General features: G+C 45.8%; 1 protein-coding gene across 1 annotated transcript in view; it reads right to left on the reverse strand.

Moving 5' to 3' along the window:
- Positions 1-2,365: 2,365 nt before the first annotated feature.
- Positions 2,366-23,438, reverse strand: part of si:ch211-130h14.4 (uncharacterized) — a 158,613-nt gene continuing 137,540 nt past the window's right edge. Inside the window, exons 10-12 of the mRNA XM_060831130.1 lie at positions 22,413-22,470; positions 11,466-11,632; positions 2,366-2,510 (exon numbers count right to left, since the gene is read on the reverse strand). Coding sequence (XP_060687113.1) covers positions 2,366-2,510; positions 11,466-11,632; positions 22,413-22,470 — 370 coding nt within the window. The remainder of the gene's footprint in view (positions 2,511-11,465; positions 11,633-22,412; positions 22,471-23,438) is intronic.

The following is a 23,438-nucleotide window of genomic DNA, read 5'->3' on the forward strand; positions in this document are numbered from 1 at the left end:
TGTTCACTTTGGTTTCTCTCTTTCTTTCTTTTTATATATTTAAAGATGGGAGGGGTGGGGTCAGTGGTGTGTCTGGGATTCAGTTTAATAGTGGCCCAGGAGTAAGAGCAGTGTTTTAATCCTTAAACATTTTCTGGGCCATTATTGAGCTTAATGGAATCCGAACCTTCCAAACTCTCCAATTTTAAAGGGCTGTTTCAGAGGGTTCCTGTTGCAAGGAATTGCCAATTAGAATTTTTAATTTCCTGGGTAATTCCGCTATAGTCAGCTGCATAGCTACTTCTGCATTGTCCTGATGCACAACTCCAATCTATCCTGCTGCAATGACGTTTTGGCAATGGCTCACTGCCATGAAAGTAGAGTTCATTATTTTCAGTGATCTAAAAATTGAGGCAGAAGTTAATAACTATTGTTCTTACTCAGTCAAAAGTTATGTTTGTATGTTATTGCATAAGTGTATAATAAATGATGGCAGAAGTATCTCATATAATTTATGGTTGCAATTTATTAACTATTTTGTGTAGAGCTCAATGGAGGATGGTCGACTTTCTTCAGGGCGCAGAAGTGATCAAGAATACAAAACAATACTGAAGTCTAAAATTCTGATGCTTGGATGGGGTAATATTATCCCCTGGATAAAATGGAACTGTTGAGATATTTATATTCTGTAGTTACATATTTTTAAAAAGACCCTGCTGCATTTTGATATAATGCATTGTTATATTATTGCCAATCTGATATTTGCTTACATGATGTCAATATACAACTTGAGCTTGGAATATATTTAAGAGCTAGATTGTGTTACACTGACTTTATATTCATTTACATCTTGGCTTGTCATTTCAAAGTCTAAAATAAAATAGAACTGATTACATCTCCTAACTCTATAAACTAAAGATGTACCTATTTTATTTGGCAAAGTACTTCTCGCATTTTCATTAAAAATCAGCACACATTTCTAATAAATAGGTAAACATGTCAATTACTAATTGAAGTTTTTGGAAGTGCATGGATTTAAAGACTGTTGAAATAATGAGTTTGAGCTATTAACTGAGTCCAGAATGAGTAGATTTATTGTCCTGCCCTTCAACTCAGTGAGCATAATGCATGGCGTATAAAACATCTGGTTGAATATTTTGCTATCTTGTTTGATCATCAAAATAATTGCTGCTGTTCTTAAGCAATCTTCTGTGCTGAGAGTCTGTTCTGATGCATTGGCTTTTCTGATATTTCTTTGTTTGCATAGTTTATCCAAAGACTGCTGGGACGTTTGGCTTCCTAAAAGACAAAATTATCCAAGGCCAACTTTACCAAATTTTTATTTGCTTTTATATCACAATCTATAATAAATACAGACTGGTGAGGCAATTAAGAGTTCTCCTTTTATCTATAACCTGGTGAAATCCAGTTGACTATTCAGCACTAAAATATGGCCTAATAGGACAAGTGTATACATCAAATAACCATCCTGCTTGAGTTGGCTAATTATTCTCAGGCTTTTGTGTTTTGGATCAGGGATTTCAGAGAGCAGTGCCAATGCTTCAGTGCTTAATTTTTTGTTTGTAGTCTGTTAATAGTTACTACCACAATCTGTTGGAGGACTAAAAGTTTTCTTTGAGAGTTGAATCAGTCCTGGTATGGAATTCTTTTTAGTATTAGTATTGCTGAAAATAGGAATACTAAATTTGAAACAGTATGTTATCATGGTAAAAGCACAATATGATTTTCCACTATATTGAGTTTACTATAATGAACGTTAGGTTTCATGCACCAGCTTGAAAACCTAAAGGTTTATCACCACAGGATAAATGCTAAGTTACACAATGTAAGCTGAGGCATAAGACAGTACTGGCATTTGCTTTGGAGCAGACTACTTAAATTGGGAGTGCATAAAGGTGCAATGTGTTCTAGCCAATAACCCAAATACGTATTGCTTCTGGGTTCATGCAGCAAGCAATTTCGGAAAACTACATGAAGCCACCTTTACCTTTTGAATAAGGATTTGACCCATTGGTGATGTAATGACTAAATTACAACTTCATTTGCAACATATTCTAAGCAAGTTAGCTTTACAAATTAATGAGAAATGATGGAATATGATTGCAAGAATTTGTTCTAACCATTTTTTTCCACAAAAGGTAGCTTTATTTTAATGCCAAACTTCATGTCAGAGCTTCTCCAAGTGATATGCACTGAGGTGTATCAGTGCCACTTGTAAATATTATCTAACAAAAGCTCATATCTAACATATGTAACCTAAAAGATTAAGTATTGTTAAAAAAATTATGTATAAATACAAAGTAAAATGCCACTTGTTAATCATCTAATACTCTTTATTGGTAGTCTACACAATTCTCTCCACTGCTTATTTATAAGCACTGCAACCAAATACACTCACCAAAATATAGTTGTTCGAAAGAATGTCTTCAATATTCAAAGGCACGTAAACATTCATAGAATCTGGAGAAACATGGCTCTGGCTTTGCTCATTGAGTTCATGGTTTGCAGCTCTGTCATGCAAGTGTTAAGATTTAGAGCAAAGAATTTAATGCATTATGTCAAAATATTGACCAATGGGTAAAATATCTTAAATGACACTCCACAAACTGCTTTAAAGTCCAGACATCATTCTCTATATAACAGGCAATTATACAGATTATAAAATAGAATTGTCGTATTTTAAAATCTTGTTACTGATTCATAAGTGGCATGTCAGTTCTGCAGGCCATTATTGCCCATCCCTGATTGTCCTTTCTAGCAGAGGGAGGTAAGCTTGAGTCACTTTGAACTGTTCCAGTCCATCTGGTGTAGGTACACTCAGTGCTGTCAAGGGGTTCCAGGACTTTGACTCCGTGTTGGTGAAGGAACAATGATGTGGTTCCTACTCAGGATGTGTCAGAGGGGATCTTGCAGGTACATGTGTCTGCTTCTGCTTGTTCTAGATGGCAGGGATCACTGCTTTGGAAAGTGCTTTTAAAGAAGTGATGGTAAGTTGCTGCAGCATGTCCTGTGTATGGCCCTGTGACTTGTGGTGATGAGAGGTATATGTTGGTGGTGCTGGGTTGCTCATAAATATGATTGCTTTGTATTGGATGGTCACTGATTAAGCAGCTGAAGATAGTTGGGTCTCCCAGAGGAGCACCTGCAGAGATTTTCTGGAACTGATTGACTTCTAACAACATTAACAACTTCTTTTGTAGTAGAAGACTGTAAGGACCGCAGATGCTGTAAGTCAGAGTCAATAGATGTGAATCTAGAAAGCACAGCAGGTCATTGGCATCTGAGGAGCAGGAAAGTCGACTGGTTGGGCCAGAAGTCTTTGTCAGAACTGGGGGGGGGGGGGGGAGAACCAAGAAGTACATAAAGGGACAGGGTGGGACTGGGGAAAGGGTAGGTGGAATGGTGGTAGGTGGACGCAGGTAGGGAGTTAGTGATTGTCAATGGGAAGGGTGGAGTGGATAGGTAAAAAGGAAGATGGACAGGTGGGGCTACACATGGGATAAGGCTCAGGGGGGAGGGCTTTAGAAACTGGTGAAGTCAATGTTGAGGCCATTAAGATGTAAGCTTCCCAGGTGAAATATAAGATAACGAGGCCAGTTTTCATTTGGCCTCATTCTGACAGTGGAGGAGGCTAAGGATGGACATGCTACCAGGTGAGTGGGAAGGTGAAGTAAGTGGATGGTAACTGGAAGGTCAGGTTGGCAACCTGTAGTTCCCCAATCCTGCACTGTCTGTTTCTATCTCCTACCAGAAACCCGACTAGCCTGGTTGACCCATTGTCTCTGCTTGCTCCTGCCCAAACGAGCTCATCTCCTCCTACCTCGACTCTGTTCTTTCCCCTTTGGTCCAGAAATTTTCTACCTACACATGAGACACAACCCATACCCTCCAACTCTTCAAAATCTTTCAATTCCCCAGCCCCCAATGCCTCATTGTCACCAATGACGTACAGACCCTTTACACTTGTATCCCCCACATGACGGACCTAAAAGCACTCTCCTGTAGGCTTAACCAGTGCCCCTCCACTGACATCCACATTTGCCTGGCAGTACTGGCCCTCACACTAAATAATTTGTCATTTGATTCCTCCCACTTCCTCCAAACCAAAGGGGGTGCCATGGGCACCCATATGGGCCTGAGTGATACCTACCTCTTTGTAGGACTTGTGGATCTCTTCTGCATCTACAGCAGCACCATCCCTCACCTCTTCCTCCACTGTACTCATGACTGTATCAGTGCTGCCTCATGCTTCCGCGAGGAGTTTGAACGGTTTATCAACTTTGCCAACACCTTCCACCCTGCCCTCCAATTCATCTGACAGCTCCTTCTCTGGGTCCTGGACCTCTCCGTCACCATTTCCAGAAACCAATCCACCACTGATATCCATTTCAAATCCACTAACTACCTCAACTACAGAACAACCTTGATTATCCGAACGAAACAGGTGGGGAGTATTTTGTTTGCTTAACTGATTTGATTGTAAACAAAGGAAGCATTCTCAAGTGTAAGTGAAACCCTGTGACACATAGCCTCAGCCAGAAGCACTGACTTGTGAGTTACACCAGTCAACTTGATCAAATCAAAGCAAGGGCATTTATGACAGCAGATAATTTTGTAAATGGTTAAAATAGATGGAATTGTTCCATGAATTAAATGAAAGTATTTTAAAGAAAGGTTAAAGTGAATCGGAGCTTCCCAGATAACTCTGAATATTTGCAAGTACAGTACCGTCCCTTTAATACCAAAACATAGTTTGAGGTACAATGACACGAGTATACGGACTTAACGTATGCTACAGTAAACTTTCTGAAAGTGTTTTAATTACATATTTTTATAAGTACCACCAAGATGCTAAATTGAATTTGTCCTGCATTGTTGGAAATCAGCTTCCCATTATGAACACAAACAATTGTACTTGTATCTATGCTGGGAATGCTGGTCAATGATGACAGAAAATATATGCCCCCAGAAATAAGAAGTGAAAATATTTCACTAACAGAACTAATTCAGAATGTGTGAAGCTACAATCCATTTGTAAAATCCTTTCCTGCTAGAGGGTATTTACACTTAGAGTTTATCAGCATTTTAACACATTATGAAATGAAAACCACTCGGTAAAAATGTTACTGAAAATAACATTTGGCACAATGGAAGTATATGATTATCTTTGTAATAATTCTGAAAACAATCTCTTAGCGGCTGCAGTAGCGGGTAATTTATAAATCAGATACTTCGATTGTTTAAGTAAATACATCAACAAATGATTGTACAGTTCGTTACCATTCCTGTTGTGCGGGAGGATGGATGGATAGTTTTAAAAAAAGAAAAAAATGACAGAGGCAGAACAGGAGAGAAGTTGCTGAGTTCACTGGTGGGCAGCCTGTCTTGGAAAGAGAGTTTCTGCAGGCAGTGACGGAGTCCAGTTTACGGAACTCTGTCACTACCTGCAAAACCTCTCTAAGACGGACTGCCCATCAATGAACTTAGCGACTTCTCATACTTCGGGACCTTGAGATCTTGTTCGGATAATCTGAAATTTGGATAGTTGATGTTCAGATAACAGGTTGTTCTGTATACCTCGTCTCACCCGCCGTTCTGCAAAACTGCTATCCCATGCTCCCAATTCTTCTGTCTCCACCACATCCCCTCCTAGGATGAGGCGTTCTATTCCAGGACATCCCACATATCCTCTTACTTTAGGGACTGCAGTTTCCCCTCCTCATTAATTAAGGATGCCCTTAACTGCATCTCCCACACTTCTGCCCTGAAATCCCCTCCCTTTAACAACAATAAGGATAGAGTCCCCTTAGTCCTCAGGTACCATCCCACCAACCTTCGAATCCAATGATCATCCTCCAACATATCTACCACCTACAGTTAGACTGCACCACTAAAAAGATATTTCCTTCCCCACCCCACAGGGGTGCTTTCCACAGGGACGCTCACTCCGCGACTCCCTCGTCAACTCTGCACTCTCCAACTTCTCCACCATACCTGATACCTCTCCTTGCACGAAGTACAACACCTGCCCCCACACCTTCTTTCTCACCTCTGTGCAAGGCCCTAAGCAATCCCTCCAAATCCGACAGATTCACCTGCACATCATCTAACCTCAACTATTGCATCCGTTGCTCCTAATGTGGTCTCTACATTGGGGAGACTAAACACCAGCTTGGGAACTGGTTTGCAGACCATCTGTGCACTGCACGCACTAACCAACTCAATCTTCCAGTTGCCATCCACTTTAATTCCCCCTCTCGCTCCCCTGGCAATATGTCCATCCTTGACGAACAATGCCTTATATTTCATCTAAGAAAGTTACATAAGTGGCCTCAACATTGACTTCACCAGCTTCAAAGTTCTTCCTCCCCCAGCCTTATCCCATGTCTAGCCCCATCCCTCCCCCTCACCTCCCTAACCTGTTCTAACCTGTCCATCTTCCTACTCACCTATCTGCTCTACCCTTCCCATTGACCAATCACAATAATCCCCTAGCTACATCCACCCATCACCATCCCACCCACCCTTCTTCCCAGTCCTGACCCAATCCCTCTATTTCCTTCTGGGCTCCCCTCTGCCCTCCCCAGCCCTGACTAAGGGTTTTGGCCCAAAACATTGACTTTCCTGCTTCTCAGATGCTGTCTGACCTACTGTGTTTTCTTTTATAGTAGGTATGATTCCATTCCAATTGATACAATCAGATTTTCTCTTGATTTACCTGTTTTGTGAGGATTCCTTGATGACAACTAATCATGTATTGCCTTGATTCCAGTGTCATGTCAGGAATTCAGCTCCTTTGTTCATGTTTGAACCAAAGTCATAAGTCAGGTCATAAGCCCTGGGCCTAGCAGGACCCAAGTTGAGCATTGTAATAACATGAAAACTGGTGTAGATCATTTAGTCCCTCGAGCCTGCACTGTCATACTAGATCATGTTTGATCATCTATCTCAACACCATCTACCCATGCTATGGCCATACCCCTTATGCCATAGCTAGAAATACAGCCATCTATGTTGAACTTATTTTATGAATGAATTTCCAAAGATTCACCACGCACTTGTGTGAAGAAGTTCCTGCTCATCTCTGTCTTAAACTGCTTGCTTTTTAATCTGAAAGTGTCCCCTGCTCTGGCCTTCCACAACCAGTGGAAACATACTTTCTGCATCTACTCTTGGCTTGGGACATGGAAAGTTTGTAGCACGGGTCTTTAGTGTAAGTCTTCAGGGATGTTTACAGCCCTAAGCACTTAATGTATTCAGTACATTCAGCTGTTTTGTATATATGAACATGTTGTGGATCCTCCTCCTCTAGTTATAGAATCATAGAGGTGTACAACACAGAAACAGATCCTTCAGTCCAATTCATCCATGCCAACCAGATTTATCCTAAATTAATCTAGTTCCACTTACCAGCATTTGGCCTATATCCCTCTTAAATCCTTCCGTATCATTTACCTGTCCAGATATCTTTTAAATGTTGTAATTGTACCAGCCTCCACTACTTCCTCTGGCAGCTCATTCCATATATTCACCACCCTCTTTGTGACAAAGTTGTCCCTTATGTCCCTTTTAAATCTTACCCCTCTCACCTTAGACCCATGCCCTCTAGTTTTGGACTTCCCCACCCCGAGGAAAAGACCCTATTTGTGTTCTTCATGATTTTATAAATTTCTGTTGAGGTCACGCCTCAGCCTCAGCCTCTGAAGCTCCGTGGAAAATAGCCCTAGTTTATTCAGCCTCTCCCTATAGCTTAAACCCTCCAAACCTGGCAACACCCTTGTAAATCTTTTCTGAACTTTTTCCAGGTTTAACAACATCCTTCCTATAGCAGGGAGACCAGAATTGCACGCAGAATTCCAAAAGCAGCCGAACCAATGTCCTGTACATTCACATGACCTCAAAGCACTGACCAATAAAGGCAAGCAAACCAAACACCGCTTTCACTATCTTGTCTACCTGGGACTCCACTTGCAAGGAACTATGAACATATTGGTTGAAATGTTCACCTCCGTCACAACTGGATGGGGTGGATCTTTGATCTGATCCTTTTTAGTTGTGAAATGTTTAGTGGTAAGCTGTTGACAAAGTGCATACTCCATAGCAATAGTAGTCCATGCTATAGAATGAAGTCACTTCATGTCTTAAGAAATTTTTGTGGGGTTATCCATCCACAAAATACTAAACTTTGGGAATTTGGTGAGTGACAGGATTTTAGGGGTTGACCTCTTTCAGAAAGGTATTTAGGTTTCGTGATTTAACTCAACTTTAACCTTTAACTTGTAGATTTTGTTTACTGTTAGTCAGTGAAAGCTATCATTTGTAGAAGCAGTTGTTTACTTGGGAGGCTATATTGAACTAGTAGTTACTGTCAGCAGCGTATGACATGGATCTCGAGAACTTTTGGGAGGATGAATTTTGGAGATGTTTTGAACAGTATGTACCAGGAGCATTGTTACAGCATACTAAACTCAGAATTGGAAGTGTGAGAGGGTTCTGTCCTGCTATTTCAATAAAACTAAACGGAAAGGAAATAGGTGACACCGAGACATGAGAACTCAAGTGTTGAGACATTCTTTAGACGTGATTTTAAAAATTCAACATTTACAAGTTTGAGGGGCAGCTGGAGTCGCTGCAATCACAATTCGGAAGCTTAGAGTTTGCTGGATTCTGTGTTCCTGGAGCTGGCCGCTTCACAGTCATGGAGCTGTACAGCACAGAAACAGACCCTTCGATCCAACATGTCCATGCCGACCAACAATCCTAAATTAATCTAGCCCCATTTACCCCATTGGCCCATGTCCCTCTAAATCTTTTCTATTCATGTAACCATTCAGGTGCCTCTTACATGTTAACAATCACACAACACCAAGTTATAGTCCAACAGGTTTATTTGAAAGCATTAGCTTTTGGAGTGCTGCTCCTTCATCAGGTGGTTGTGAAGTATAAGATTGTAAGACACAGAATTTATAGTAAAAGTTTACAGTGTGATGCAACTCAAATTATATATTGGAAAAGACCTGGATTGTTTGTTATGTCTCTCATCTTTTAGAATGGCCATGTTGGTTTCAGTTCTTTCATATATAAATTCCAAAACTTTTTTTTAAAGTTACATTCTCAAGTGTAATTGTACCAGTCTTTACCATTTCCTCTCGCAGCTCATCCCCTTAGGTCCCTTTTACACCTTTCCCCTCCCACCTTAAACCTTTGCCCTTTAGTTTTGGGCTCCCCAGAACATTCAGGAAAATAGCCATTTGTGGCCATTGGAAGAGGTGAAAAGTGCTGGATTATTTGATGTGTGCCATTCTGGGTAGTACTGTGTTGGACACTGCTGACTATGGCATCAATAGGCAAGGCATTGTTCAAAAAGAACAAATCTTAGAAATGCAGTCTTTAAAGGGAGAGAGACAGGCCTATCTGTTACAGTCATATAAGTAAGTCCTGTAAGGTGTGTTACCTCCCTGCTGTATGGGTAATGGACATTACAATGATGATCATCGATATTCTGAGAAAGGAAAGGAGAGAGCCAGAAGTTGTGCCTCATATAGATAGCAATGACATTGAGAGGGCAAATATTGAGCTCCTAAAGTCAGATTTTCAGAAGTTAGGAAATAAGTTAAAAGCCAGGACCTGGAAGGTAATAATCTGTCATTCCTTATACTTCACACCAGTGAGAGCAGAACTAACTTGAAGAAAATCAATGAGTAGTTTGAGGCTTGGTGCAGAAAGGAGGGTTTTGGATTCTTGCAGGATTAGAACCTGTTTTGAGTCAGGCTCCTATTCAAATGGAACAAATTGCCACCTCAACAGGACTGAGAGCAATGTCCTTGTTGGGTAGTTTGGTATTTAGTTGATGATTTTAAACTAAATTGAGAGGACAATTTCAAAAGAAATCACATGAACATGAACTATGAAATGATATATATGGGATTTAATGACCCAAACATTCGTTGGGATAATATTAGAGCAAAAGGAAAGTAGGGAAAGGTATTTCTGAGATATGTCCAGGAAATTTATTTTTGGCCAATATGTGTTTGGTCCAACTAGGAAGGAGACATTGTTGGACCTCATGCTGGGAAATGAGGTGAGCCATATGAACTAGATGAAAGTGGGAGAACACTTGGTAAGAATGATCATTGTAGATAAGGCTTAGACTGATGAACAATCTGTGACAGCTGTGATGTCATGATGCAACTGTACAAAACGCAAGTGTGGCCTCACTTGGAATATTGTGTACAGTTCTGCTCGCCCCATTACAGGAAGGATGTGGAAGCATTGGAAAAGGTACAGAGGAGATTTACCAGAATGTTGCCTGGTCTGGAGCGAAGGTCTTATGAGGAAAGGCTTAGGGACTTGGGTCTGTTCTCATTGGAGAGAAGAAGGCTAAGAGGGGATTTGATAAAGACATACAAGATATTAAGAGGATTAAATAGGGTGGACAGTGAGAGTCTTTTTCCTAGGTTGATAACATCTACTTGTATGAGGGGACATAGCTGTAAATTGAAGGGTGATAGATTTAAGACAGATGTCAGAGGCAGGTTCTTTACTCAGAGAGTGGTAATGGCTTGGAATGCCCTGCCTGCCAATGTAGTTAACTCAGCCACAGTAGGGGCATTTAAACAGTCCTTGGATAAGCATATAGATGATGATGGGATAGTGTAGAGGGATGGGCTTAGATTAGTCCACAGGCCAGTGAAACATTGAGGGCTGAAGGGCCTGTTTTGCACTGTATTGTTCTGTGTTCAATGTAGTATGTAAAGTAGAACGTCGCTGTAAACTGATTTCTAGTTGTTTGGCAGCATGAGTGTTGTAATAACCAATGTGTTTTGGATTAGAAAAGTGATGCATGCTGGGATTTTCATTCTTGATTGTTGCTTTTAACTCCTAGTGCATCAATTTGGACAACACACGAGAAAAACACCAGGCTTGACAGATATATTTTGTGACTGAGTAACCTGGATGTGCCTAGATTCACATGAAGATTGGCCACGGAAAACATGGGACATCTGACTCACGGGGGCTTGCGCGCTTTGTGCTGGGGCACGGGGTTGGGAGTTGAGGGGGAGGGGGTGGCGAGGGCTCGCGCGCTTTGTGCCCGGGAATGGGGGTGGTGCTGGACCGGTTTGGGGGGAGCGGTGTTGGACGGAGGGGGGGTGGAAGTAAGAGGGTGGGGGGGGAAAACGCTGTTGGAGGCGGGGTCTCGCACGCCGTGTGCTGTTGTAGTCTCCTGAATAGGGAACACACTTTAAAACTCCGAGCCCCAGAGGAAAGGCATTTAATCGATTTTCTGAATAATTGATTATCTGAACAATATAGTACCTGCCCATCATGTTTGGATAATCGAGTTTCCACTGTACTCCCCGCCTGTCTCGTTCAAATAATTGAGGTTGTGCTGTACTTATTATGGAAGGATATTTGGCAATAACACTTAAGAAGTTAAGAGTTGTCAAATGGAAGCAATCACTTACTCAGCATTCATTCCTCCAGAAATTTCATCCTGTTTTTCAGACACTTCAATATATGTTGAATTTGGTTCCTCACACAGGTGAGCAGCATTGAGGGTTAGGAAAGGGTCAATCCTTCTTGTTTCGCTTTGGGTAACCTTATCCATTCCAACAGCCTCTTGACAAAATACCTAGAACAATAGTTGGCAGTTTACTATTTTTTTTCCTCTTTTTTTTCCCCCCACACTACCGCCTAACTGCGGTAGTGCTTATTTTCCCCAGCACCCATGGTGTGTGTGTGCAGGTGTGAGAGACACAGTGAGAGACACAAAGTGCACAAATCTTTATTTAATTTCCACCACCAGGAAAAATAGGAAAACACCTGAGTGGCCAGTGACAAGCAGTGCCCTTCACATCAAAGAGCGCAATGCTGTGTGATCAAACAGTGAAGGAGAGGGCAGGGACTAAATCAAAATAGAGTTGGAGGGGAAAATGATGCACTCCACTCCCTGCGGCGCCCACCTCTCCCTGAACAACTCCAGGGTGTTGGTGGACACCGCGTGCTCCTTCTCCAAGGACACCCGGGCCCTAACGTAACCGCGGAAGAGGGGTAGGCAGTCGGCCCTAACGACCCCCTCCACGGCCCGCTGCCTGGACCTGTTTATGGCCAGTTTGGCCAGGCCCAGAAGCAGACCCACGAGGAGGTCTTCAGACCTGCCCTCCCTCCGCACCGGGTGCCCGAAGATCAGGAGCGTGGGACTGGCAGTTTACTATTGCTGGAAAGTGACATATCACATCTTAATCTTACAGAGATAAATGCACTAATGTTAAATTCAAATTGTCACATTAATTTGCAACAGCAACCTCGTGCCGGAGTGATGCTAGGTACGGAGGCTAGATGCCACAAAAGTTGTCTGATTGCATAAACATGTGTGTCTTTGGTTGATAGTAATAAATGTTGGTGGAGGGGAGGGGAGGGGTCAGTTTTGCTTTTTCAAAAATATACTTTATTCATAGAAATCTTTGACCCCTGTACAGTTGATGATGCTATTCAGATGTATACTGTCTTGACATTCAGAGTATAAACTGAGTCATTGATTTTTACAATTCTGTACATTAAACTATCCAGAAGGAGGTGTGTGACAGTCTCATCCTCTCCACAGCCACTTCGAGGGCAGTGTGCGATGATGCAGAGAGTCTGGGCACACATAAAGGATCTCACAGGCAGAGCCCTTCTCACCACCAGCCATGGTGGTGCTTATTTGAAAGTTCGAGCGACGAGGCATTCTGCCAAATGACTTTGACAGTCTGCTCAGGGAGCCGCTAGATAGGATCCGCCCTCTCCTTTTCACGAAGGGTCTCAAGGACACTGCATGCTGACCACTTCCTGATGGACTTGTGGTCAAAGATGTTTTCCTTCATAAACTTCTCCACGAAGGACAGGTGATACGGAACGGACCAACTACTCGGAGTGTTCCACGGCAGCGAGGCCAGGCCCATCTTTTGCAATACCAGGGACAGGTAGAACCTCAGTACGTAGTGACACTTGGTGTTTGCGTACCGGAGATTCACGCACAGCTTGATGCAACCACACACAAAGGTGGCCATCAGGGTGAGGGTGGCATTGGGTGTATTTTTTCCCCATTGCCCAGATCTTTGTACAGCAAGTCCCTTCGGACCTGGTCCATCTTTGATCTCCATATAAACTGGAAGATGGCCTGGGTGACTGCAGCGGCACAGGTTCTGTGAATAGGCCAGACCTGTGCCATGGAAAACAGCAATGACAGTGCCTCACACCTGATGATCAGGTTTTTTCCCGTGATGGAGAGCGACCGTAGCTTCCATCTGACCAGTTTCTGCCTCACTTTGCTGGTACGCTCTTCCCAAGACTTGGCGCATACCCCAATCACCCCGAACCAAATACTTAGCACCTTCAGGTGGCCAATCCTGACGGTGAAGGGGATCGAGGATTAGTCGGCCCAGTTCCCGAAGAGCATGGCCTCAGTCTTGCCTCGGTTTACCTTAGCCCCCGAGGCCCGTTCAAACTGGTCACATATGCACATGAGTCTACGCACGGACAGCAGATCCGAGCAGAAAACGGTGACGTCATCCATGTACATGGAGGCCTTAACCTGCACGCCCCCGCTGCCAGGAATAGTCACCCCTCTCAGGCTCGCATCCTTCCTGATGGACTCGGCAAATGGCTCTATGCAGCACACAAACAAGGCAGGAGAGAGAAGGCAGTCCTGCTTGACTCCAGATCTGACTGGGAAGCTGTCTGATTCGCAGCCATTGATTGAGACTGCACTGACAATGTGGTGTAGAGCAGTCTGATCCAATTGCAGATTCCCACCCCAAAGCCCATTTTGGAGAGAACATCTCTCATATACGTGTTTGATATCCTGTCAAAGGCTTTCTCCTGGTCCAGGCTGATCAGGCAAGTGTCTAACCATCTGTCCTGCACGTAGGCGATCGTATCTCTGAGGAGTGCGAGACTCTCAGCGATCTTCCTGCCCGGTACCGCACAGGTTTGGTCAGGGTGGATCACCGACCCCAGAGAAGACCTGACCTGGTTGGCGATTACCTTTGACAGAATTTTGTCATCTGCATTCAACAGGGAGATTGGTCTCCAATTTTTGATTTCCTCCCTCTCCCCTTCCACTTGTAGATGAGGGTGATGATGCCTTTCCTCATGGATTCACTCATGGTACCTGCCCAAAGCATACTGACATACACCTCCAGCAGGTCCTGGCCAACCAAGTCCCACAGAACGGAATAGAGCTCGACAGGCAAGCTGTCGCTTCCGGGAGTTTTATTCTTTTCGAAGGACTCAAGGGTCTTGGTCAGCTCATCCAGAGATAGCGGCTGGTCCAGTCTCTCCCATGTTCTGTCATCTAAGACCTCCATGATAGAGGACAGGAACGACTGGGAGGCCGCGCTGTCGGTCAGCTTCACGTCATACAGACTGGCATAGAAGGATTTACTGATCCTCATGACGTCAGCCTGAGATGACGTTATCGAGCCATCTTCTTCCTTCAGGCTGCTGAGCATGGAGCTCTCTATGTGTACCTTCTGGAAGAAGAAATGTGAGCACGAATCGTCCTGCTCCACCGAGTGGACCCTGGACCGAAAGATTGTCTTGTGGAGGCCTCCGAGGCAAAGAGCGCGGCTTGCTGGCCCTTCACCTCCTTGAGGTCCTCCATGACATCGACCCCCATCGTCTGCAGCAGGAGCAGGTTCTGCATACTTTCGGAGCTGGGACCGTTTACCCCGCCTCTCTCTCGCCTCCTGAACACCTTTGAGGATGAAGAACCTCTTGATGTTCCCTTTTACTGTTTCCCACCAGTCCGCTGGGGACTCAAAGAGGGCCTTCGCGGTTCTCCAACCTGCGTAGTCCCTCTTGAGCATCTCAATGTTTCCCGGGGTCAACAGCTTTGTGTTCAGCTTCCACGTTCCCTTACCAGCCCGCTGCTCGTCCTGTAGGTGACAGTCGGTCAGCAGGAGGCAGTGGTCAGAGAAGAACACCGGCTTGACATCAGTGCATCTGACCGAAAGCGTTCGGACACAAACAGGTAATCTATCCTTGAGCGGATAGACCCGTCTGCCCGTGACCAGGTGTATCGACGCTGTGCTCCGTCTGCAGGGGTGCTGAAGACGTCGTGCAGCTTGGCATCTTTTACCGTGTCCATCAGGGCTCTGGATGTGGCAGCCAGTTTACTGTCCTCCCCGCCGGATCGTCCATCTGCATCAATGATACAGTTGAAGTCTCCGGCCAGAATGTCTGGCCTGGATGTAGCCAGCAACAGTGGAAGCTGCTGCAGGACGGCCAACCGTTCACTCTTACCCACTGGGGCATACACATTAATCAGTCTCAGGGGAGCATTCCTGTACATGACGTCGGTGACAAGGAGGCTCCTGCCCACCACCTCCTTAACCTCGGAGATGGTGAAGTTGCCTCCTCGCAACAGGATTTTTTAAATATATATTTCAAAAGTATACTTCTTTCATAAAAAAAATTGATGGTCTGTACAGTTGGTCATGCCATACATATGTAAACATATACATACAGAGATCAGAATTTATCATTTTTATATCCAGGTCTATACATTTTTCAATCATATGCCCATATATTTAGCTGAGGCGTCAGCAGAGCCCAACTGACTACGTGAGCCCCCTGTTCTTCTTAGGCAGGCAGATGTTACACAATGGTCTTTCCCCACCGTGCCTTGGCGGCAGCTGCCCCAAGCTTCAGCGCGTCCCTCAACACGTAGTCCTGGACCTTGGAATGTGCCAGTCTGCAACACTCAGTCGGGGTCAACTCCTTCAGCTGGAAGATCAACAGGTTTCAGACCACCCAGAGAGCGTCCTTCACCGAGTTGATGATCCTCCAGGCACAGTTGATGTTCGTCTCGGTGTGCGTCCCGGGGAACAGGCCGTAGAGCACGGAGTGCCGCGTCACAGCGCTGCTCGGGATGAACCTCGACAAACACCACTGCATTCCTCTCCAGACTTCCTCTGCATAGTCACATTCCAGAAGGAGGTGTGTGACAGTCTCATCCTCCCCCGCAGCTGCTTCGAGTGCAGCGTGCAGTGCGGCTGAGAGTCCTGGCTTGCATAAAGGATCTCACATGCAGAGCCAAACCATGTCTTGGTGCTTGTTGGAAAGTTCTGGCGATGAGGCATTTTGCCAAATGGCTTTGACAGTCTGCTCAGGGAACTGCTCGATAGGATCCACCCTCTCCTTTTCCCGAAGGGTCTCAAGGACACTATGCGCTGACCACTTCCTGATGAACTTGTGGTCAAAGGTGTTTTTCTTCATAAACTTCTCCACGAAGGACAGGTGATATGGAATGGTCCGACTACTCAGAGTGTTCCGCGGCAGTGAGGCCAGGCCCATCCTTCGCAACACCAGGGACAGGTAGAACCTCAGTACGTAGTGACACTTGGTGTTTGCGTACCAGGGATCCACGCACAACTTGATGCAGCCTCACACAAAGGTGGCCATAAGGGGGAGGGTGGCCATCAGGGGAAGGGTGGCATTGGGTATATTTTTTCCCCTGTTGCCCAGATCTTTGTACAGCGAGTCCCTTCGGACCCGGCCCATCTTTGAAATCCATATAAACTTTAAGATGGCCCGGTTGACTGCAGCGGCATAGGTTCTGGGAATAGGCCAGACCTGTGTCACATATAATAGCATTGGCAGTGCCTCACACCTGATGACCAGGTTTTTCCCCGCAATGGAGAGCAACCGTAGCTTCCATCTGACCAGTTTCTGCCTCACTTCGCTGATACGCTCCTCCCAAGACTTGGCGCACACCGAAGCCCCTCTGAACCAAATGCCCAGCACCTTCAGGTAGTCAGTCCTGATGGTGAAGGGGATCGAGGATTGGTCGGCCCAATTCCCGAAGAGCATGGCCTCGCTCTTGTCTTGGTTTACCTTGGCCCCGAGGCCCATTCGAACTGGTTACATATGCACATGAGTCTGCGCGTGGACAGCGGATCCGAGCAGAAAACAGCGATGTCATCCATGTACAGGGAGGCCCTAACCTGCAGGCCCCCGCTGCCAGGAATAGTCACCCCTCTCAGGCTCACATCCTTCCTGATGGACTCGGCAAATGGCTCTATGCAGCACACAAACAAGGCAGGAGAGAGAGGGCAGCCCTGCCTGACTCCAGATCTGACTGGGAAGCTATCTGATTCCCAGCCATTGATTGAGACTGCACTGACAATGTTGGTGTAGAGCAGTCTGATCCAATTGCAGATTACCTCCCCAAAGCCCATTTTGGAGAGAACATCTCTCATATACCTGTGTGATATCCTGTCAAAGGCTTTCTCCTGGTCCAGGCTGATGAGGCAGGTGCCCAACCCTCTGTCCAGCACGTAGGCGATCGTATCCCTGAGGAGTGCGAGACTCTCAGCAATCTTCCTGCTCGGCACAGCACAGGTTTGGTCAGGGTGAATCACTGACCCCAGAGCAGACCTGACCCGGTTGACAGTATTTTGTAATCTGCATTCAACAGTGAGATTGGTCTCCAATTTTTGAGTTCCTCCCTCTCCCCCTTCCACTTGTAGATGAGGCGATGATGCCTTTCCTCATGGATTCACTCATGGTACCTGCCCAAAGCATACTGACATACCCCTCCAGCAGGTCCTGGCCAATCAAGTCCCACAAAGTGGAATAGAGCTTGACCGGTAAGCCGTCGCTTCTGGGAGTTTTATTCTTTTCGAAGGACTCGAGGGCCTTGGTCAGCTCGTCCAGAGATAGCGGCTGGTCCAGTCTCTCGCGTGTTCTGTCGTCTAAGACCTCTGTGATAGAGGACAGGAACGACTGGGAGGCCGCGCAGTCAGTCGGCTTCGCGTCATATAGACTGGCATAGAAAGATTTGCTGATCCTCATGACGTCAGCCTGAGATGATGTTATCGAGCCATCTTCGTCCTTCAGGGTGCTGAGCACGGAGCTCTCTTTGTGTATCTTCTGGAAGAAGAAATGTGAGCACGTCTCATCCTGCTCCACTGAGTGGACCCTGGACTGGAAGATTATCTTGGAGGCCTCCGAGGCAAAGAGCGAGGCTTGCTGGCCCTTCACCTCCTTGAGGTCCTCCGTGACATCGACCCCCATCGTCTGCAGCAGGAGCAGGTTCTGCATACTTTTGGAGCTGGGACCGTTTTCCCCGCCTCTCTCTCACCTACTGAACACCTTTGAGGATGAAGAACCTCTTGATGTTCCCTTTTACTGTTTCCCACCAGTCCGCTGGGGACTCAAAGAGGGGCTTCACGGTTCTCCAACCTGTGTAGTCCCTCTTGAGTTCCTCAATGTTTCCCGGGGTCAACAGCTTTGTGTTCAGCTTCCACGTTCCCTTACCCACCCGCTGCTCGTCCTGTAGGTGACAGTCGGCCAGCAGGAGGCAGTGGTCAGTGAAGAACACCGGCTTGATGTCGGTGGATCTGACCGAGAGCGTTTGGGACACAAACAGGTAATCTATCCTTGAGCGGATAGACCCGTCTGCCCGTGACCAGGTGTATCTACGCTGTGCTCCGTCTGCAGGGGTGCTGAAGACGTCGTGCAGCTTGACATCTTTTACCGTGTCCATCAGGGCTCTGGATGTGGCGGCCAGTTTACTGTCCCCCCTGCCGGATCGTCCATCTGCATCAATGATACGGTTGAAGTCTCCGGCCAGAATGACCGGCCTGGACGTAGCCAGCAACAGTGGAAGCTGCTGGGGCGTACACATTAATCAGTCTCAGGGGAGTATTCCTGTACATGACGTCGGTAATGAGGAGGCGCCCGCCCACCACCTCCTTAACCTCAGAGATGGTGAAGTTGCCTCCTCGCAGCGTGATACCCAGCCGGAGGCACGGCTATCATTGCCCTCCGACCAAACTGACGGCCCATGGGCCCACAAGCTCCACCATCTCCTGTAGCTGCTGAGGCACGGTATACCACACTCCTGCAGAAACAGGACATCGGCTTTAATGTTGGCCCGGAAGGCCATCATAGAAACACATCATGTAGCCGATTTGATGCTACGCACATTGATGCTGGCAATTTTTAACCCCATTTTAACAATTTACGAGGTTAACAGTGTCCATTTGCTGCTGGTCTTGCCCCTCTGGGGTAGCTGTGTGCATCCTCATGGTGACGGCAAACTGCTGGACCTTCCCAGGGCTGAGGTAGCTGTCCGGCTCCACGCTGGGGCCATTTCCCCGCTCTGGTGTATTTGTGTCGGGCTCAGGGTCTGCACCGTCCAGTTCTCCATCTGACAGCAGGACTGTCACTGGACCGCTGCTCCCAGTTACCTGGAGCTGTGGGCCGGTGGGTACCTCTTGGTTCTCACCGGGTGGGGGGAGGCCTTTACCCATCTCCTCAAAGGAATCATCTTTTCCTGCTTGGGCGGTGTTGCCCTCCTTTTTCTTTACGGCGCTCTGTCTCTTCCTCTGGTGACGACCCTTCTTGCGCCCGTCCTCACCATCGGAAGAGCGCCTGCATCCTTGTCATGTAGGTGTCGCTTCCCTCTGCGCTGGGTGGCTTTGGGGCCCTTGAGAGGTTTCCTCTTCCTGATTTTGACAGTAATCCAATCCTCTGCCTCCTTTGATCCCTCCTCTTACATTTCTTCTGTCTGTGTTGAAGGAGCTTGGATCAGCTGCTGCATCTCCCCACTATCTGCCGTCTGCTCCGCTACAGCCTGCCCTTCCTTCTGGGTGCCACCAGACACCACTTCCGTGCTGGTTTGTGGTACCTTGCTGGTCTTAGTCGGTCCACGGCTTGTGTTGCCACCTGCGGCCATCTGTGCATAGGTGGAGGCCCCTCGTCTTGGGCAGGCCTTGTACATGTGGCCCGCCTCTCCGCACAGATTACAGTTCTTGGCCTCCTTACATTCCTTGGTCGGGTGGCCTTCCTGCTTGCAGTTTCGGCAGACGGTCACCTTACAATCTGCCGCCATGTGGCCTGACCTCCCGCAGGTTCGGCACACTTTCGGTTGCCCTGCGTATGTCAGGTAACCTCTGCTTCCTCCGATGGCAAAGCTGGAGGGTGGGTGGAGGATGTTTCCACTGGCATCGACCCTCGGGGTTACCCTGACCTGTTGTTTGCTGGTCCAGATCCCGAAAGGATCGACCACATCGGTACTCTCTCCCTCGACCTGGACGTATCTTCTCAAGAAGGTCAGGACATCTGCTGCTGGGACATGAGGGTTTTACATCTGGATTGTTACAACCCGACTCCTCTGCGCAGGAAGCACACACAACGGGACCGCCGACAAGATGGAGAACAGAGGTTCCCCTTCCTTCTCTTGAAGACCTTCAGGAGCTGCTCACAATTCTTCATGCTCCTGAAGGTCACGTCAAAATAGCCTGCCGCAGGGAAATCCTGCAGGCAATACACGTCCGCTGCTTCAAACCCACAGCACTCCAGCAAAATCTTCTTCACAATCACCGTGCGATCGACTGGTGTGCGCTCCTCCACCTTCTTCACAGTCACCCTGACTGTGTTGCGAATGCCCTGGCCAGGGCTGCAAGCGGCTGCTGAGGCCATAGCTCTGAGGTTGACTGGTACCTGAATTGGCATTAGGCAGAAGCCAGCATAAAGATCCACCAACAGCAGGTCAGCACAACCAAACGATCCTCCAACGTCCAATCACAATCCAGTGATGATCTCCAGCAGCTCTGACGACTCGCAACACGATCCCCGAGGTTTCTCCCCTGCCAGCACACGTCCGCAGGGTCGAACCTGCAGCTCTCCTGGGAGCGGCACCACACTGATCATGTCATCTCCCCTGCCAGGTGCTTCACCGTGATGCTGACTGTGGGACACCCTTCCCAGCTCTGACGACTCGCAACACGATCCCCATAGTATCTCCCCTGCCAGCACACTTCCGCTGTGTCAAACCTGTAGCACTCGGCAGAATTCCTTCCTCTGGTCCTCAGGAACTACGCATATTCCGAGCCAAAAGGCCGAGAAGCAAAATAGCCTGCAGTCAGCTCAGTTGACAGGATGGCTGGTTAGCGGTGCAAAATGATGCCGACAGCATGGATTCAATTCCTGTACCAGCTGAGGGTCTGCCTTCTCAGGCATGGTGGCTTCCAGAGTCAATCATGACCAGCCATCTCTCTTTAATGGGACAGCAGCCTTTTTAGGACAATGGCGACTTTATCTTTTTACCTTTTAATAAGCAGTATACAATCAAGCTGTGACTGCAAATCCCAAAATAAAATGTCTACTATTAGATGTGATTTTGTGATTGGGTGTCACTGGTTGATTTCCATATTACAAACAAAACACTGGAGAAGATGCAAAAGAGATTCCTGAGGATGACAGCAAACTAAAAGGCTATAACTATCAGGAAAGGCTGGTGACCTTTCTCTGGAAAAGAGAAAGCTTGGGTAAATAATAGAAGATTTTAATATCATGCAGGACTTTGATTGGGTGGATGTAGAGAAGATATTTTTGCTTGTGTGCTAGTCCAAACCTAAGATTCATAAACCTAACATTAGCTAATAAAGCCAAGACATGGCGAGAAGAGACTTTATATTTCAACAATGTTGAGAACATGAATGTTGGCATCAAATGGAGAAGTTGAAGTAAGTAATAAATACACAAGGAAGAAAGGAACAAATGGAGACTTGGATGAGTTAGGTGGGAGGAAGGTCATCTGGAGCTTGGGCCAGTTGGATGGAGTGACTGGTCTCTTTGCTGTACATTGTGCATTTTTTTTCAAAATTTGACTTCTGTTTTGTATTTAAGCTCAAATGGACAAAATTACTACCAATGAATGTATAACATCACAGTACATCAAATAATGTTCAGTCCACACAAAGTTAGAGAAAGCTCAATGTTGCTGTACAATTCTTTTAAGTTCATAGTCGTCTTTAATCTTTCACATGTATTAAAGGAAATAAGATGCAGAAAGAATGAACTAATTCCCTATAATTTACATGAAATTTGTGGGCGGCACGGTGGCACAGTGGTTAGCATTGCTGCCTCACAGCGCCTGTAGACCCGGGTTCAATTCCCGACTCAGGCGACTGACTGTGTGGAGTTTGCACGTTCTCCCCGTGTCTGCGTGGGTTTCCTCCGGGTGATCCGGTTTCCTCCCACAGTCACAAAGATGTGCGGGTCAGGTGAATTGGCTGTGCTAAATTGCCCGTAGTGTTAGGTAAGGGGTAAATGTAGGGGTATGGGTGGGTTGCGCTTCGGCGGGTCGGTGTGGACTTGTTGGGCCGAAGGGCCTGTTTCCACACTGTAAGTCTAATCTAATCTATGAAAGTTTGGGTATTTGTCTTTTTGTGTAACACATGATATAATAACCTACATAGGACTGTTGGATGTGGTTAACACTATTGTTCACATAAGTTTCAGTAATGGCACTGTTAGCAATGATGTTTATGTTACATTAAGTAATTTGTGTGTCTGGGTGCTGTGGGTACGGGTCCTGAAAAGGTAAACAGTATAATGTAAACGGTTTGATTACTTACAAAATCTTGAATGCTGGGCTCTTCAAATTCCATGAAGTGGCCACTTCTCTCCAGCAGTCTATTCAATTTAGCACCAAACAGTGAAAAACAAATTTGAACAAAAACTGACGTGGTCATAGCTTACTGAACAGATTGTACTTATTAATATAAATCATAATTTAAAGTCTTCTCATTTTTATTTGCTGAAGATATAACTGTGCCCAGTGTTTTGAATTAATGTGCTCTGATTAATCTGTAGTACCCTACATGTACAACAATATCTGTTGACTTCATACAGTCAATGCATAAAGCAAAGTATGGTGAAATTTGTTCCCAATATTTATTATTGCTTGGTGTAACACTCAAACAAATTGTGTCATCCACTGTCTCCTTCAGTTTAAACTTGCAGTTAGTCTTTTAATCTGTAGCATTTCTTAATTTAGTACAATTTGATCCAAATTGAAACCAAATTAAATCGAACCTGTGATGAGTAAACATCTACCTATCTCCACAAATTTGGTAAAGACTTGGAAAAGGGAAACTAAAAGTATCTCTTGCATCGACATTGGAATGCACAAATGTTTAATTCGAAACGACAGCTTGAGTTTGTATCTTGTCTTTAATTTTTTACTCATTCAGGGATGTGGGCTTTGTTGACTTGGCTAGCATTTATTGCCCATCCCTAATTTCCTTTCAGCAGGTTGTGGAGAGCTATCTTCTTGAACTGCCGCAGCCCATTTGGTGTTGGTACACTGACAATGCCATCAGGCAGGGAATAGTTCCAGAAATTTGATCCAACGACGTTAATATAATAAATTTACCAAGATGCTTCAAAGGAGCCTATTCAAGCATAAGTGAACACAACGCCAAAGTACCATCATTAGGACATTATGGTTAAAGGTATAGTTAGAAGTATTGCAAAGGTAAGATTCAGAATTTCTGTCTTTTTCCACTTGGGGATACTTTTAAGGAAGTTGTTACTTGACAAGAAAGCAAAGGCTTTACACAGCAGTTTACGGAATGAATTCTCGCGCTATAAAATTGGAT

Source organism: Hemiscyllium ocellatum, chromosome 10, assembly GCF_020745735.1.
Source record: "Hemiscyllium ocellatum isolate sHemOce1 chromosome 10, sHemOce1.pat.X.cur, whole genome shotgun sequence".
NCBI classification, from domain to species: domain Eukaryota; kingdom Metazoa; phylum Chordata; class Chondrichthyes; order Orectolobiformes; family Hemiscylliidae; genus Hemiscyllium; species Hemiscyllium ocellatum.